This window comes from Oryzias melastigma, unplaced genomic scaffold (assembly GCF_002922805.2).
Source record: "Oryzias melastigma strain HK-1 unplaced genomic scaffold, ASM292280v2 sc00246, whole genome shotgun sequence".
Classification (NCBI taxonomy): domain Eukaryota; kingdom Metazoa; phylum Chordata; class Actinopteri; order Beloniformes; family Adrianichthyidae; genus Oryzias; species Oryzias melastigma.
The window spans coordinates 129,981-145,318 of record NW_023416888.1 but is presented as its reverse complement, the minus strand read 5'-3'; the positions used below and the strand labels follow the sequence as shown (position 1 = coordinate 145,318).

The following is a 15,338-nucleotide window of genomic DNA, read 5'->3' as shown; positions in this document are numbered from 1 at the left end:
TGTTTTATGTAAAGCACTTTGAATTGTCTCTGTACATGAAATGTGCTATACAAATAAACTTGCCTTGCCTTGCCTTGCCTTGCCTTACGCCCGGGCCCAGGAGGCCACCTGGCGCCCCTGCCCGCCCCCATCCAGACGCCAGACCAGACCCCCCAACCAGCAGCGCCCCCCCACGTCCAAGCCAGGCACCAGGAGGCCCCGGCTACCACCCGACAGCCCCAGCAGACAATCAAGGCGCAGCGAAAACCCAAGCTCCCCCCACCCTAAATCATGGAATCAGCTATGGGAGACCAGAGAGACTGAATTCTTTCCAAGTTACTTGAACTTTTAGCTGATCTTTTTTCCAAACTGATATGATCAAAAAGCAGATTCCTGTACTGATAAAAGGACAAATTTGACATTTAACACGACCCTCAGCAAGACGTTGTGTGGAGCGACCATCACAGGCAAAAACACACAAACCTGAGGCGACGTTTGTAGACAACCACCCTGAAATCCATGCAAAGGTAAAGATACAAACACAATTATTTCTAGTCTATTGGACTGAATCCAAATTCTCCCTCTACCCTTCCAACTGTTGTTGCATCTTAAAGGGTAGGAGTATCTGAAATAGTTGTTTTAAGGAGTTATCCTCCCCAAGCTAAGTAGCACCGATGAGCTGCGGCAGAGAAGCGCTTTTCTTTGATGTGCTCTGAAGCACAGAGGTTTATGTTTAAATCCAAGTGATGCCTTTGTTTTTGCACCCTCTACTGGCTGACGGTAGCATTACAGTACACTGCACATGCTGGTCAAGCATATTACATGCTCACACGCCTCCTGGCAGTAAAAGACTGATTCCCAAATAGCAAATGACACGGTATAGCTTACTCCCTCCCGAGTGTTTATTTAATGCCATTTTAATCCCATTTTTTGCACTTGACTACCTCTTCAATACACGTTTTTTTATGTTCTGACATTTATCACAAATGAGTTGGAATTATAATTTATTTTCTTTGAATGTGTTTTAAGTTGTTGAAGCTGAATTTGTAGAAATGACAAGTTTGGAAAGCAAAGTAAAATGTTTCTTTTTTTATTTATTTATTTATTTATTTTTTACAAATTAGTACAATCTCTGTGTTATTCATATGTTCATGCTTAGTACATTTCATTAAAATGCTATATCTTTATTCTATATTTTTGTCAACTAAATATCTACTGTAATTTAGTCGACTAAAATTTGACTAAAATTAATAGAATCAACATGACTAAATTCCGACTAAAACTAAACCTTATTTTTGTAAAATGACTATGACTAAAACTAAATTAAACTATTTTTTTCTGCCCACAGAAAAAAGCAGATGGTCTGAGGGACCAATGGCAAAGATCTCAGAGGAAAAGCTCAAACTGACCAGTTTGTCCTTCAACTTCAGAACCAGGTCCACTGCCTCCACCTCGGTGTGCTTCTGGATCCTCTGCTGCAGATCCTGCAGACATGCAGACAGCTGAACCTTCACGTCTTGTCTGATGGAAGATGTTGGTTTCTTTAGTCCTCATGAAGTCGTCCAAACATCTCCAATTCAGTGAAAGAGACGGACGCGTTCTGGACCAGGTTAAAACACGCCATCTTTGTTTATACACAGGAAGTGTCCTCATAATGCAGACCTTCAGTTCTGCTGGGATCACTTGTAGAGTTTTTTCTCAAAGAAATCAATTTCACATCTCCATCCATTCTGAAGAGATCTACAGGTATCTCCACTGAAGAGTGTCTGATCAAAGCCTTTCTCCTCACCTCCTCACAGAGGGCCTCCAGGTGAAGAGCCTCCAGCTTCTGGGTCATCTCCTTCCTCCTGCTGCGGAACCAGCCGTCAAAATTGGGGGACTTAAGGAAACATCTGAAAAATAAAATCCACATCAGTCAGACGATGCTGAATGTTTGAGGATCCAAAAGTTGCCGCCTGATGGAGAATCTGGACCTGTAGAGTCCGATCCAGTCTCCCTTCAGTCTGGACGTGAGCTGGGGTCCAGCTTTCTCCAGCGTCTTCATGAAGTCCTGCTGGTTGAAGGGCCGCAGCTGAGGAGGACTTTTCCACGGACTGATGGACTTCTGCAAGGGCATCAGGCTGGCCACGTAACGCTCCTACAGACAAATCAGGTTTAGAGATCACTTCACGACAGCTACACGACGGCTTCACGACAGCTACACGACGGCTTCACGACAGCTACACGACGACTACACGACAGCCACACGACAGCTTCACGACGACTACACGACAACTTCACGACAGCTACACGACGAATTCACGACAGCTACACGACGACTTCACGACAGCTACACGACAGCCACACGACAGCTTCACGACGACTACACGACGACTTCACGACAGCTACACGACAAATTCACGACAGCTACACGACGACTTCACGACAGCTACACGACGACTTCACGACAGCTACACGACGACTTCACGACAGCTACACGACGGCTACACGACAGCTTCACGACAACTACACGATGACTTAACAACAGCTACACAACAGCTACACGACGACTTCACGACAGCTACACGATGAATTCACGACAGTTACACGATGACTTCACGACAGCTACACGATGACTTCACAACAGCTACACGACGGCTTCACGACAGCTACACGATGACTTCATGACAGCTACACGACGGCTTCATGACAGCTACACGACGGCTTCATGACAGCTTAACGATGGCTTCACGACAGCTACACGATGACTTCATGAAAGCTACACGACGGCTTCATGACAGCTACATGACGGCTTCACGACAGCTACACGATGACTTCATGACAGCTACACGACGGCTTCATGACAGCGACACGATGACTTCATGACAGCTACGTGATGGTTTCACAACAGCTACATGATGGCTTCATGAATGCTACACGATGGCTTCACAACAGCTACATGACGGCTTCATGACAGCTACATGACGGCTTCATGACAGCTACATGATGGCTTCATGACAGCTACATGATGGTTTCATGACAGCTACTCAATGGCTTCACAACAGCTTCACGATGGCTTCACGATAGCTACATATTGGCTTTATGACAGCTACATGATTACTTCACGACAGCTACATGATGGCTTTACGATAGCGACATAATGGCTTTATGACAGCTACATGATTACTTCACGACAGCTACACGACGGCTTCATGACAGCTACATGATGGCTTCACGATAGCTACATAATGGCTTTATGACAGCTACATGATTACTTCACGACAGCTACATGATGGCTTCACGATAGCTACATATTTGGCTTTATGACAGCTACATGATTACTTCACGATAGCTACATAATGGCTTCATGACAACTACATGATGGCTTCATGACAGCTACACGATGGCTTTACGATACCTACATAATGGCTTCATGACAGCTACATGATTACTTCACGACAGCTACATGATGGCTTCACGACGGCTACACGATGGCTTCATGACAGCTACACGATGGCTTTATGACAGCTACATAATGGCTTCATGACAGCTACATGAATACATCACGACAGCTACATGATGGCTTCACGACGGCTACACGATGGCTTCACGGCAGCTACATGATGGCTTCACGACGGCTACTCGATGGCTTCACGACAGCTGCACAATTTATTCATAAAAGTTACACAATTTATCCATGACAGCTACACGATGGCTTCATGACAGCTACATGATGGCTTCATGACAGCTACATGATGGCTTCATGACAGCAACATGATAGCTTCATGACAGCAACATGATAGCTTCATGACAGCTACATGATGGCTTCATGACAGCAACATGATGGCTTCATGACAGCTACATGATGGCTTCACGACGGCTACTCGATGGCTTCATGACAGTTACATGATTAATTCACGACAGCTACATGATGGCTTCACGACAGCTACTCAATGGCTTCACAACAGCTACACGATGGCTTCACGATAGCTACACAATGGCTTCATGACAGCTACACGATGGCTTCACGATACCTACATAATGGCTTCATGACAGCTACATGATTACTTCACGACAGCTACATGATGGCTTCACGACGGCTACACGATGGCTTCACGACAGCTACACGATGGCTTCACGACAGCTACATGACGGCTTCACGACAGCTACACAATGTATTCATGAAAGTTACACAATTTATCCATGACAGCTACATGATGGCTTCATGACAACTACATGATGGCTTCACAACAGCTACACGATAGCTACATGATGGCTTCATGACAGCTACATGATAGCTTCATGACAACTACATGATGGCTTCATGACAACTACATGATCATGATAGCTTCATGACAACTACATGATGGCTTTATGACAACTACATGATGGCTTCACGACAGCTACACGATGGCTTCACGATACCTACATAATGGCTTCATGACAGCTACATGATTACTTCACGACAGCTACATGATTACTTCACGACAGCTACATGATGGCTTCATGACAGCTACACGATGGCTTTATGACAGCTACATGATTACTTCACGACAGCTACATGATGGTTTCACGACGGCTACACAATGGCTTCATGACAGCTACACGATGGCTTCATGACAGCTACACGATGGCTTCATAGAAAGCTACACGATAGCTTCATGACAGCTACATGATGGCTTCACGACGGCTACTCGATGGCTTCATGACAGCTACATGATTAATTCACGACAGCTACATAATGGCTTCACGACAGCTACACGATGGCTTCACGACAGCTACATGATGGCTTCACGACGGCTACATGATGGCTTCACGACAGCTACACAATGTATTCATGAAAGTTACACAATTTATCCATGACAGCTACATGATGGCTTCATGACAGCTACATGATGTCTTCACAACAGCTACACGATAGCTACATGATGGCTTCATGACAGCTACATGATTAATTCACGACAGCTACATGATGGCTTCACGACGGCTACTCGATGGCTTCATGACAGCTACACGATGGCTTTACGGCAGCTACATGATGGCTTCACGACGGCTACTCGATGGCTTCACGACAGCTGCACAATTTATTCATGAAAGTTACACAATTTATCCATGACAGCTACACGATGGCTTCATGACAGCTACATGATGGCTTCATGACAGCTACATGATGGCTTCATGACAGCTACATGATGGCTTCATGACAGCAACATGATGGCTTCACGACGGCTACTCGATGGCTTCATGACAGTTACATGATTAATTCACGACAGCTACTCAATGGCTTCACAACAGCTACACGATGGCTTTACGATAGCTACACGATGGCTTCACGATAGCTACATGATGGCTTCATGACAGCTACACGATGGCTTCACGATAGCTACATGATGGCTTCATGACAGCTACATGATTAATTCACGACAGCTACATAATGGCTTCACGACAGCTACACGATGGCTTCACGACAGCTACACGATGGCTTCAAGATAGCTACATGATGACTTCATGACAGCTACACGATGGCTTCACGATAGCTACATGATGGCTTCATGACAGCTACATGATTAATTCACGACGGCTACACAATGTATTCATGAAAGTTACACAATTTATCCATGACAGCTACATGATGGCTTGATGACAGCTACATGATGGCTTCACAACAGCTACACGATAGCTACATGATGGCTTCATGACAGCTACATGATAGCTTCATGACAACTACATGATGGCTTCATGACAACTACATGATGGCTTCACGATACCTACATAATGGCTTCATGACAGCTACATGATTACTTCACGACAGCTACACGATGGCTTTACGATAGCTACATGATGGCTTCATGACAGCTACATGATTAATTCACGACAGCTACACGATGGCTTCACGACAGCTACATAATGGCTTCATGACGGCTACACAATGGCTTCATGACAGCTACACGATGGCTTCATGACAGCCACACGATAGCTTCACGACGGCTACACGATGGCTTCATAGACAGCTACACGATAGCTTCATGACAGCTACATGATGGCTTCACGACGGCTACTCGATGGCTTCATGACAGCTACATGATTAATTCACGACAGCTACATGATGGCTTCACGACAGCTACTCAATGGCTTCACAACAGCTACACGATGGCTTCACGACAGTTACACGATGGCTTCACGATAGCTACATGATGGCTTCATGACAGCTACATGATTAATTCACGACAGCTACACGATGGCTTCACGACAGCTACATGATGGCTTCACGACGGCTACATGATGGCTTCACGACGGCTACACAATGTATTCATGAAAGTTACACAATTTATCCATGACAGCTACATGATGGCTTCACAACAGCTACACGATAGCTACATGATGGCTTCACGGCAGCTACATGATGGCTTCACGACGGCTACTCGATGGCTTCACGACAGCTGCACAATTTATTCATGAAAGTTACACAATTTATCCATGACAGCTACATGATGGCTTCATGACAGCTACATGATGGCTTCACGACAGCTACTCGATGGCTTCATGACAGCTACATGATGGCTTCATGACAGCAACATGATAGCTTCATGACAGCAACACGATAAATTGATCCTTCTCTTAGCGTTCTTGGGTCCACCATAATTTGAGCTGTCAGTGGTACAGACCAAACATTACAGTGTTTCTACAGCCGAATAGAAAACTGTTGGATATCTATGCATTTAGATCAAGAAAACGACTCAATAAGATGTTTTTGGGAGAGTTTATAACAAGCTAAAGATTTTTTAGGAGGATTGTCAGCTCATTAAAATGGTTAGGAGTTGGGGGGCGCTGGGCCTAAACCAACATGTGGATTTCACATATAAAGGTTTACCAGAGGAATTATGAAGCTCTGCGTCAGCTCCAGGAAGTAGCGCCGCAGAATTGCATTCTGGGCTGCTGAGGGTCTCTTCTGTTGAACTCCCTGAAAAAATAAATAAATGATCCATAAGAGATAGACAGGGGGGTTCTACAGACACAAAAAAAACACAATAAACAGAATTTAATTCACAATAAACAAATAAAGATGACAAAACATTAACTAAGAAAAAGATTCTTCGTAAAACTTTATTTTGATATATAAGAGAAAAAGAAAGCATGAAAGAATGAAAGTGCTGGAAGAAGATAAAGCAGTCTGTTTTCTTTGCATTACCACGGGCAGAGACTGGTACCTTCTGCAGCTGCTTGATGATTTCCTCATCCTTGTTGAGGTATGGCTTGTATGCAGTATAAACACCTACAACGGCAAGGAACCCGGGGGTGAGTGGACAGACGTTTGTCGCTGCATCAGCTAAACAATCATATGAACAGAAGGATTACCAGGTTTAGAGTCCAGAGTTTTCAGGTTTTTAAGCTTCTTGACTTTCATCTGCTTTGCCAGTTCTCCTGCAGGAAGCAAATGATAAAAATATTCTCCAAACAATCTAATGATTTTTGCACCATGTCTTTAGAATTAAACCAGCGACCCTAAAAGTCCTTCTGAAGACTTTTGGACAAATGTTTCTGACCGAATTTCAGAGACATAAGCAATCATGAGGCAGTTCTTCAAACGAAACATCAGTGAAAGAGTCACTTTGTTCCTGTGCAGCTATGGGATGGTTTATTATTAAAATTGAAAAGTACAATACGCTTGTTTACTGGAGCTTCGGTGAAGGATCTGAGTGAGGTGTGGCCGCGAGCTGAGAGCTCACCTGCTTGCTTCATGTCTCCGATGCGGATGATGTGCGGCCAGTGCTGCAGAGTTTTAGCAAAGAAGGGATTGGTGACGCCTAAGATGACGGACGGCCTACAGAAATCACAAACATAGAAACAAACATCAAACATCTGAGATGCTGTTCTGTGTTTCCCTGAAAGACCCGTTAGCTCCAAACGTGTGGCATGCACCAACACGCCACATGTCTCTGGGTTTGAGATGTTTGTCATTCCTTCAGTCATTCATGACAAAGAAAGCAGAGAAAAAATTACGCTTTGATGAGATGAGGATCCCTGCTGAATCCAGAGGAGGACTCCGGATCTTCATGGTTTAGGATCTGACCCGGGATGGACGCTTCATCTTTAAAAGCACGAAGGATTCGCTGAATCTGCTTTTAATTTTATAATAAGTTTGTAGAACTGAGAAAAGAATCTCTGCACCCTGAGAGCCGCATTTTAAACATGGTTCCTGATGGAGCAGCAGAAGTGAAGTTTGCGCACATAAACAGGGAGGCTAAATGCAGCAGCGATTCTGAGAGATGTCTGAACCTTAGCTGTAAGGTCATCATTACTACTGCTTTGATCCCCCACATCTGTAATCAGATTACTTTGCCTGTATGAACCGTCGGGAGTTATGGAGAAGGTGGTGTGTCGAGCTAGCACAGCAGAGCTCCTCGCACAAGGAGGTTCTACTCACGGAGCCTGCGTCCTGGTCGTGTACTCCTTAAACTCGCTGTCATGGATGGTGAAGTAAGGCCGGAAGTCGCTGCAGTAGCGCAAAGGAGAGATGCAGCTGCACGAGAAGACCACAGATAATGCGCGTTTGGGATTTATTCACATCAGGAAGGTTGAGAAAAAGCCGCTGACTCACCTGACCAATGCCAGAACCGTGTCCGAGGACTCTGCAGGCGACGGCGCCATGACCACCAGGGCCTCTCCCAGCAACACCAGCTCCCAGAGCATCTGAATGTGGAAGAAGACGGGATGGAAACACCTGGACAGACGCGAGGAGAAGAGTGGGGTCAGCTGCAGGACAGGTAAGGTCATCAAAGATTAAAGAAGCTCCTCAGGACTGAATACTGAGCAAACTTAGAGATTCTGACATGCACACACATGCTGCAGCAGATATTAGAAACAAGACCCGAACCAGCCAGGAAGAACCAAGCTAACGCCTAAAGACACTTGAGACACTCTGCTAAACTATAGAATTCTGTGGGCTACAACCCGGCTGTGCCATTGAACCTCCAGAGTCCTCATGGGAGGTCATCTGGATATGGAAGGATGAGATAACAGAGTCCGGACATCCTTCCCCAGAACTGAACCCACACGAGTTCAGATATGTGGATCAAACTAAACCCAGAAGGGGGATGCATCTGCACATCGATCAGAGGACAGAAACATCAGGATCCCTCAGTAAAACACTAAGGACCACCAATCACCTGCTTGGACTGTTCTGCACAGCTCATGGAGGCAGGAAGTCCAGGAACCCATTTCTACAGGTCATCACCAAATCAACATCTGATTGAGTTTTCCTCTACGTTCCTGGAGTGGTCCGATTATTAAGAACCTGAGCTCTCCCTCAGCTTTTAGAACTAATGAAGAATCATAAAGACATCCTCTAGATCAACCGCTTAGATTTGTAGAACAGAATTATTTCAGTTGTCTTGGATCTTCCTCGGGAATCAGAAAAAAAAACTTTTCCTTAAATCACTCAACACTGGAAAATTTTAGAGACGCCACCAAAGACCTCACAAAAGATCTGAGCACAGCAACAGGACGAAACTGCAGTACATCCACTGACCAACAGGTGGAGACAAAGAAACAGGACGCACCTGAAGAGGTCCACCTCATGGATGGTTGGGAGAACAATGGACACCAGACTGTCACCCTGAAAGATGAGACACTCTTAGAGCTCTGGAACGGAGATGTTTGGGACGTGAACTCCACCCGGAGGTTTGTTCAGTACCTGAGCGGACTGGACTAGCTGAGAGGTTCCTGGTTTATCATAGCAAGTTGGGATTCGAACCTGCAGCAAGAAATACAGAAGTTTACTGTAAAAATATTTATTCATTATTTATTGATCAGTCCCAAGTGAACAAATTACTGAATGGAAAAATTATTTTTCTGTCCATTTTAAAATTCTGAAAAAGAATAGAAATGTTCTCCTCTTTCCTCTCCTTCATTCATCATTTAGTTTTATTAATTTTAAACATTTTGATGTTTGAATTGAATAAAGGAGGTGCAAAACAACAAATCAAACAAATTAAATAAACACATTAATGAAAAGTCATAGTTTTACAGAGAAAAGGTTGTTTCCCCCACAGATAAACCTGGACTGTCAAACATGGATAAAGATCATCCCGTTGAAACCAACATTATGCTCCAGCTCCACCCACTGACGTCGCTCGTGTACCTTGATGACAACGCCCATAATAGGCAGCGTGAGGATTCGTCCAGGATGAGGCGTAGGCCAGCGGTCAATGTCGTTACAAGCTGTCACAAACAGAGATAGGACAGAGGTTTGAACACAGACTGAAGGTGTGGGGGGGATCAGGAGCGGAGACAGCAAATGAAGGACACTGACCGGCTTCTAGACAGGGTTCCTGTTTTTCAAAGTATTCTGGAGCCATGATCTTCAGCAGGCAGTGAAAGAAGGTCACATAGGGCAGCTTACTGATGAGGACCAGTGACTGAAGCAGAAGAACAGAGAATGTTGACACAAATCTCACAACTAAGTCCAAAGTTATTCTGAGGGAAAGTTTTTAAACCAATATTCCCTTTAGAATGTTTCCAGACAAAAGATGACATCATATTCCTATTACCTTTAAATAAGAACTGGACTGAGTGACACCATCCACAGAACGTCATTTACTTCAGGCTCCAACCAAATGAAGTCAATTCAGTCGCCATTTTTCTCCCATTGCAGATGGCACCATGTTGGAGCCAGTCAACAGTGATTTCTCTGAGTTTCTATGGCAACTAGGAATGTAATGATTCAGCCGAGCCACAATTAGATTCAATTCACAGTTTTAAAGTCACAATTTTGATTTTTTTCCAATTTTTCCCTCAACACAATGAATTAAATGTATTTTGAGGTCAACTAAGATAAGATAAGATAAAGATATTTTATCGATCCCTGCCAGGGAAATTTGCACGTTGCAGCAGCACTGTGTACAGACTCATTAATAAAGCAGTGTATGTCTATGTTTTCTTTTTGCTCCTTACATCAACTGTCTGTTTTCCTACTAACAGAAAGGATTCAATAAAAATAAACAATTATACAGAATACTGAAATGATCACAAATCCTTCATACTCGGTTCATGTTGTGATCCATGACATGGACCGCTGCACACAGCGCAACCCCCCCACCCCAGCCGCTGAGCGTGCACTCAGCGCAAATGACCGTTCACGTGCACCTTGCAGAGAGAGCGAAAGTTAGTTAATAAGTATTCACACGTCACCCCACTGCTGATCCAGCTGCACTGGCTCCCTGTCTGCTACAGAGTGCAGTTCAAAGTCCTGGTTTTAACATACAGAGCTGTAAATGACCAAGCACCAGTCTACATAAAAGACCTTGTGCAGCCGTACACTCCCAGCAGGTCACTCAGATCATGTGACCAGGGCCTGCTGGTTGCCAAAAGAACACGGTTAAAAACTAAAGGTGACAGAGCTTTTGCAGCAGTAGCTCCATCCCTCTGGAACTCCCTTCCTCTCAGCCTCAGATCTGTTGACTCAGTGTTTTCTTTTAAAAAGCAGCTAAAGACACATCTTTTTAAAATTGCTTTTTCTTAACTCTGTTTATGTCCTGTTTTTATATTTGGTTTTACTTTGTGTTTTATTCTGTGTTTTAATGTAAAGAACTTTGTGGTTTTTATCTCGAAAGGTGCTATATAAATAAATTTATTATTATTATTATTATAATAAAAAAGAGCACGGCTTCCAGGAAGGAGTCAGAAGGGAAGCAGTGGTGAAGCCGTGTCGTCATCATGACTGTTGTCACGGTAGATTCATCAACGTTGCAGGAAAGTTCTGATGAAAATATAAAGATGCAGAGTGAGGAAAGCAATCTCAGCTTTGCTTGAATTTGTGTTAATGGTAGCGATCGCAACATCACAAAATCCTGGAGGGACTGACTTACATGAAACTTTGACATTTGAAGGAGCTGGAAGAATTAAGTTTAGTTTAAGTTTAAGTTTATTAAATTTATATGGCGCCTTAAAATGACCTCAGTCAAACAAGGCGCCGCACATTAAAAGTTCAAAGAACAATAAAATCACAGCTAAAAAGTTAAAAACAGATAAAAATAGAAAAAAAATATATAAAATACATAAAAACACCAGATTAAAAACAAAGATAAAACAATAAACAATAAAACACACCAGCAGAACAGAGTCTCATACAGTGTCAAAAGCCTGGCGGTAAAAATGGGTTTTAAGAAATATTTTAAAAATGGACAGTGAGGACGCCTGCCGAATTTCCCAGGAGGGGGGCAGATGAAGAGCACTCAGGCAATCTGTGACGCACACTCACAGCGAGCCTGCATGGAAAGCTGTCATCTGCTCTGCATTTTTCTAATTTTAGGCACAGCCCGAGATTAACCATCCATCCATCCATCCATCTTCTTGACCGCTTTGTCCCTTTCGGGGTCGCGGGGGTGCCGGAGCCTATCCCGGCTACTGAAGGGCGAAGGCGGGGTTCACCCTGGACAGGTTGCCAGTCTGTCGCAGGGCCTCAATCACACACACATTCACTCTCACATTCACACCTAGGGGCAATTTAGAGTCACCAATGAACCTATGAAGCATGTTTTTGGACGGTGGGAGGAAGCCGGAGTCCCCGGTGAAAACCCACGCATGCACGGGGAGAACATGCAAACTCCACACAGAAAGGTCCCAGCTGGGAGTCGAACCGGGGCCTTCTCGCTGTGAGGCGAGAGCGCTAACCACTTGCGCCACCGTGCAGCCCCGAGATTAACCAATTTTTTGATTTTCTGCACTGATCAACATGTTGACAAGCTTGAATCATTTTTTTTTACCGATTCACAAAGAATTGTTACATCCTTAAAGGAAACCAATCAGGAGGGGGTTTGTTGGAAGGCCACACCCCTACCACCATAAGACATCTACACAAAATCTGCCAAAGGTTTTGAACGCTGGATGTGGGGGCAGCAGGCTCCGTCTACTTTTACTAAGGCATCCGATTGGTTAGTTTGTAACTTGAATAAAAAATGAGAACTATCAAGATGTTAAAAAGGTATCAGAGCAAGAATGGTTCTTCTGACCAATAGAATGACTGAGGAACAGCTGTTTATTTCTTTATAGAAGTCTATGGGATTTTGGATTCCTGGAGCCACTTCCTGTTTGGACCACCAGGAGGGAGGAGCCACTCAGTTCAGTTCTCATGTACAGTTTGTGTGTAAATCGGTGAAAAAACAGATCAATAGTCTAAAACTGAATACACCAAGAAGAATGTCAAAAATTCATCTGCACTCACCTTCTGGAAGTATCCTCTCTTCAGAGATTTGTCTCTCACCTGGCGAAAGTACACGTAACCGTAGTAATGGCCTTGTTCCCGCTGCAACACAGAAAACTGGTGACTCAGCATAACCTGCTGCTGCAGCAGAGTTCATCACATTTCACTTGCAGAAGCTGCTCTCATCATCCTCCCTCCTTCGTCTATTTCAGTTTGCTTTTGAGACCAAAACAAAGAATCTGAAAAATCCTGCAGTCATAACAATAGCTTAATGGAGGGTGAAAATGACTGACCCTGCTGGTCGTCTGACTCATGGATTCAGATGTGCTTCACCTCCTAAACCTCACGCCTCTTTGAATTGATGCCGCCCAAAAATGGAAGTTCAGCTGAAAGACTGAACTCCCATTTTTGGGTCTAAATAATTTGTCAAAACTCACTCTGTTGATTAATTTAATAAGAAGTGACTCAGAAAGTCCTTCTTTGGAGCTTTAACCCTCGCCAAAAGAAGGGGAGAGTCCACAGCCAGCCACCTGCTGTGGAGCAAACAGCTGTCATGTCTAAGCGTCTGAGGTGTGCACGGTCATGGGTGTTCACACCTTCAGGCAGGGCGGAGCATCTCGGTCGGCAATTTCCAGGAAGCATCCCTGTGACGACTTCCTGTTGGAGCCTTGTCGAAAGCGGAAGCAGAACTGTGTGTCACCAAGGCAACCTGAAAAAATAAACAACAGCAGATTTCAGAGGAGAACATGCCGACCGGAGCTGGAGAGCTATGCGTGGTTGACAGAACCCGCCTCTTTGACTCGTCTGACATTTCCAGAACAGCGCTCAGACTGAAGGTTTCTGTTTCATCAGAGATCAACCAGGATCAGGGCTGAACCTCCACCCACTTTAACACAGCATTTATTCTAAGGGGTTTGATGAGTAATGGCATTGTTCACTAGTCCTGATAGACGGGTGGAGTTCAAGCCTCACCTGCTGCTGTAAATAGAGCTGTCAAGACACGGCGGAACAGGACTTGTGAGAGTTAAGAAAAGAGCTGCGACCTCCAAACCTTCAACAGATTCAATTTTGCTTTGGTCAACTCACAGAGAAATGTAATCTTAGGATATATTATTGAAATGTTGGCAGATTATTAACCTTATTGTGAATCTGACTCTAATTTCTATCAGCCTCATTCATCCCAAACAATCCAATCCAACTTTAAAAAGGTTGATCCGGAAAATTCAGCCTAAGTCTGGCCGTCTGCGTTTCTAATACAGTATTTCCCTCGGCTTCATGTCAACTAAAAACTTTTATTGTAGTCAATTTAGAATCAGTTCTCATTCATGACAACCTCTTGGATCTTTGAAGTGTATTTGGACTGTAGGAGGAAGCTGGAGAAAACCCACCAAATCAGAGAGAACATGAAACTCCACAGAAAGAACCTAGCCGGATTTGAACCGGGCCTTTTTCCTATGAGGGCTAACCACTCCACCACAGTACATGGAATTTAGGGCTTTAATCAATTTAAGTTACAAGATGAAGCTGATAAGTTTATTTTCATTTGATCCTATAAGCTTAGTAAAGTTAATTTCGTCTTCTTCACCTTTCGGCTTATCCCATTTTTGGGGTCGCCACGCATCAGTGATTTGGTAGAGTTTTTACGCCGGATGCCCGTCCTGACGCAACTCTGTACTCTAGGGGCACAGGGACCCACTTAGGCAGCAGCGTCAGTGCAAACTCTATACTTAGCCCACTGAGCCATCCAGCCGTTATAGTAAACGTAATTTCTAAAAACACCGCCCCCCCTTTTTTAAATGATCTTTCAACGAGTGACGGCATGAACAAAGAAAAGAGAACGACAGGACACACGAGCCTCCAGGAGCGCCGCCAGGAACTTGTGACATCACGCCACCCAGATGTGTTCAGAAAGGTACAAACACCTCAGGATCCTCACCGAAACTGCACCTTTACCGGATCCTCATAAATAAAGGACCTATACAGGATCCTCACCGGTCCGGGACGTTTACCTCATCCTCACGGGTACAGGACGTTAAACCTCATCCTCACCGGTACAGGACGCTAAACCTCATCCTCACCGGTATAGGACGCTAAACCTCATCCTCACCGGTACAGGACGCTAAACCTCATCCTCACCGGTACAGGACGTTAAACCTCATCCTCACCGGTACAGGACGTT

At 44.4% G+C, this 15,338-nt stretch overlaps 1 protein-coding gene across 1 annotated transcript in view; it reads right to left on the bottom strand.

Moving 5' to 3' along the window:
- dennd6aa (DENN/MADD domain containing 6Aa) overlaps window positions 1-15,338 on the bottom strand; it is a 25,898-nt gene that overhangs the window by 3,350 nt on the left and 7,210 nt on the right. The window contains exons 4-18 of the mRNA XM_024263652.2: window positions 13,756-13,868; window positions 13,181-13,261; window positions 10,271-10,376; window positions 10,100-10,179; window positions 9,653-9,712; window positions 9,519-9,574; window positions 8,558-8,680; window positions 8,384-8,479; window positions 7,686-7,780; window positions 7,315-7,380; window positions 7,167-7,231; window positions 6,830-6,919; window positions 1,953-2,116; window positions 1,769-1,871; window positions 1,389-1,463 (exon numbers count right to left, since the gene is read on the bottom strand). Coding sequence (XP_024119420.1) covers window positions 1,389-1,463; window positions 1,769-1,871; window positions 1,953-2,116; window positions 6,830-6,919; window positions 7,167-7,231; window positions 7,315-7,380; window positions 7,686-7,780; window positions 8,384-8,479; window positions 8,558-8,680; window positions 9,519-9,574; window positions 9,653-9,712; window positions 10,100-10,179; window positions 10,271-10,376; window positions 13,181-13,261; window positions 13,756-13,868 — 1,373 coding nt within the window. The remainder of the gene's footprint in view (window positions 1-1,388; window positions 1,464-1,768; window positions 1,872-1,952; window positions 2,117-6,829; window positions 6,920-7,166; window positions 7,232-7,314; window positions 7,381-7,685; window positions 7,781-8,383; window positions 8,480-8,557; window positions 8,681-9,518; window positions 9,575-9,652; window positions 9,713-10,099; window positions 10,180-10,270; window positions 10,377-13,180; window positions 13,262-13,755; window positions 13,869-15,338) is intronic.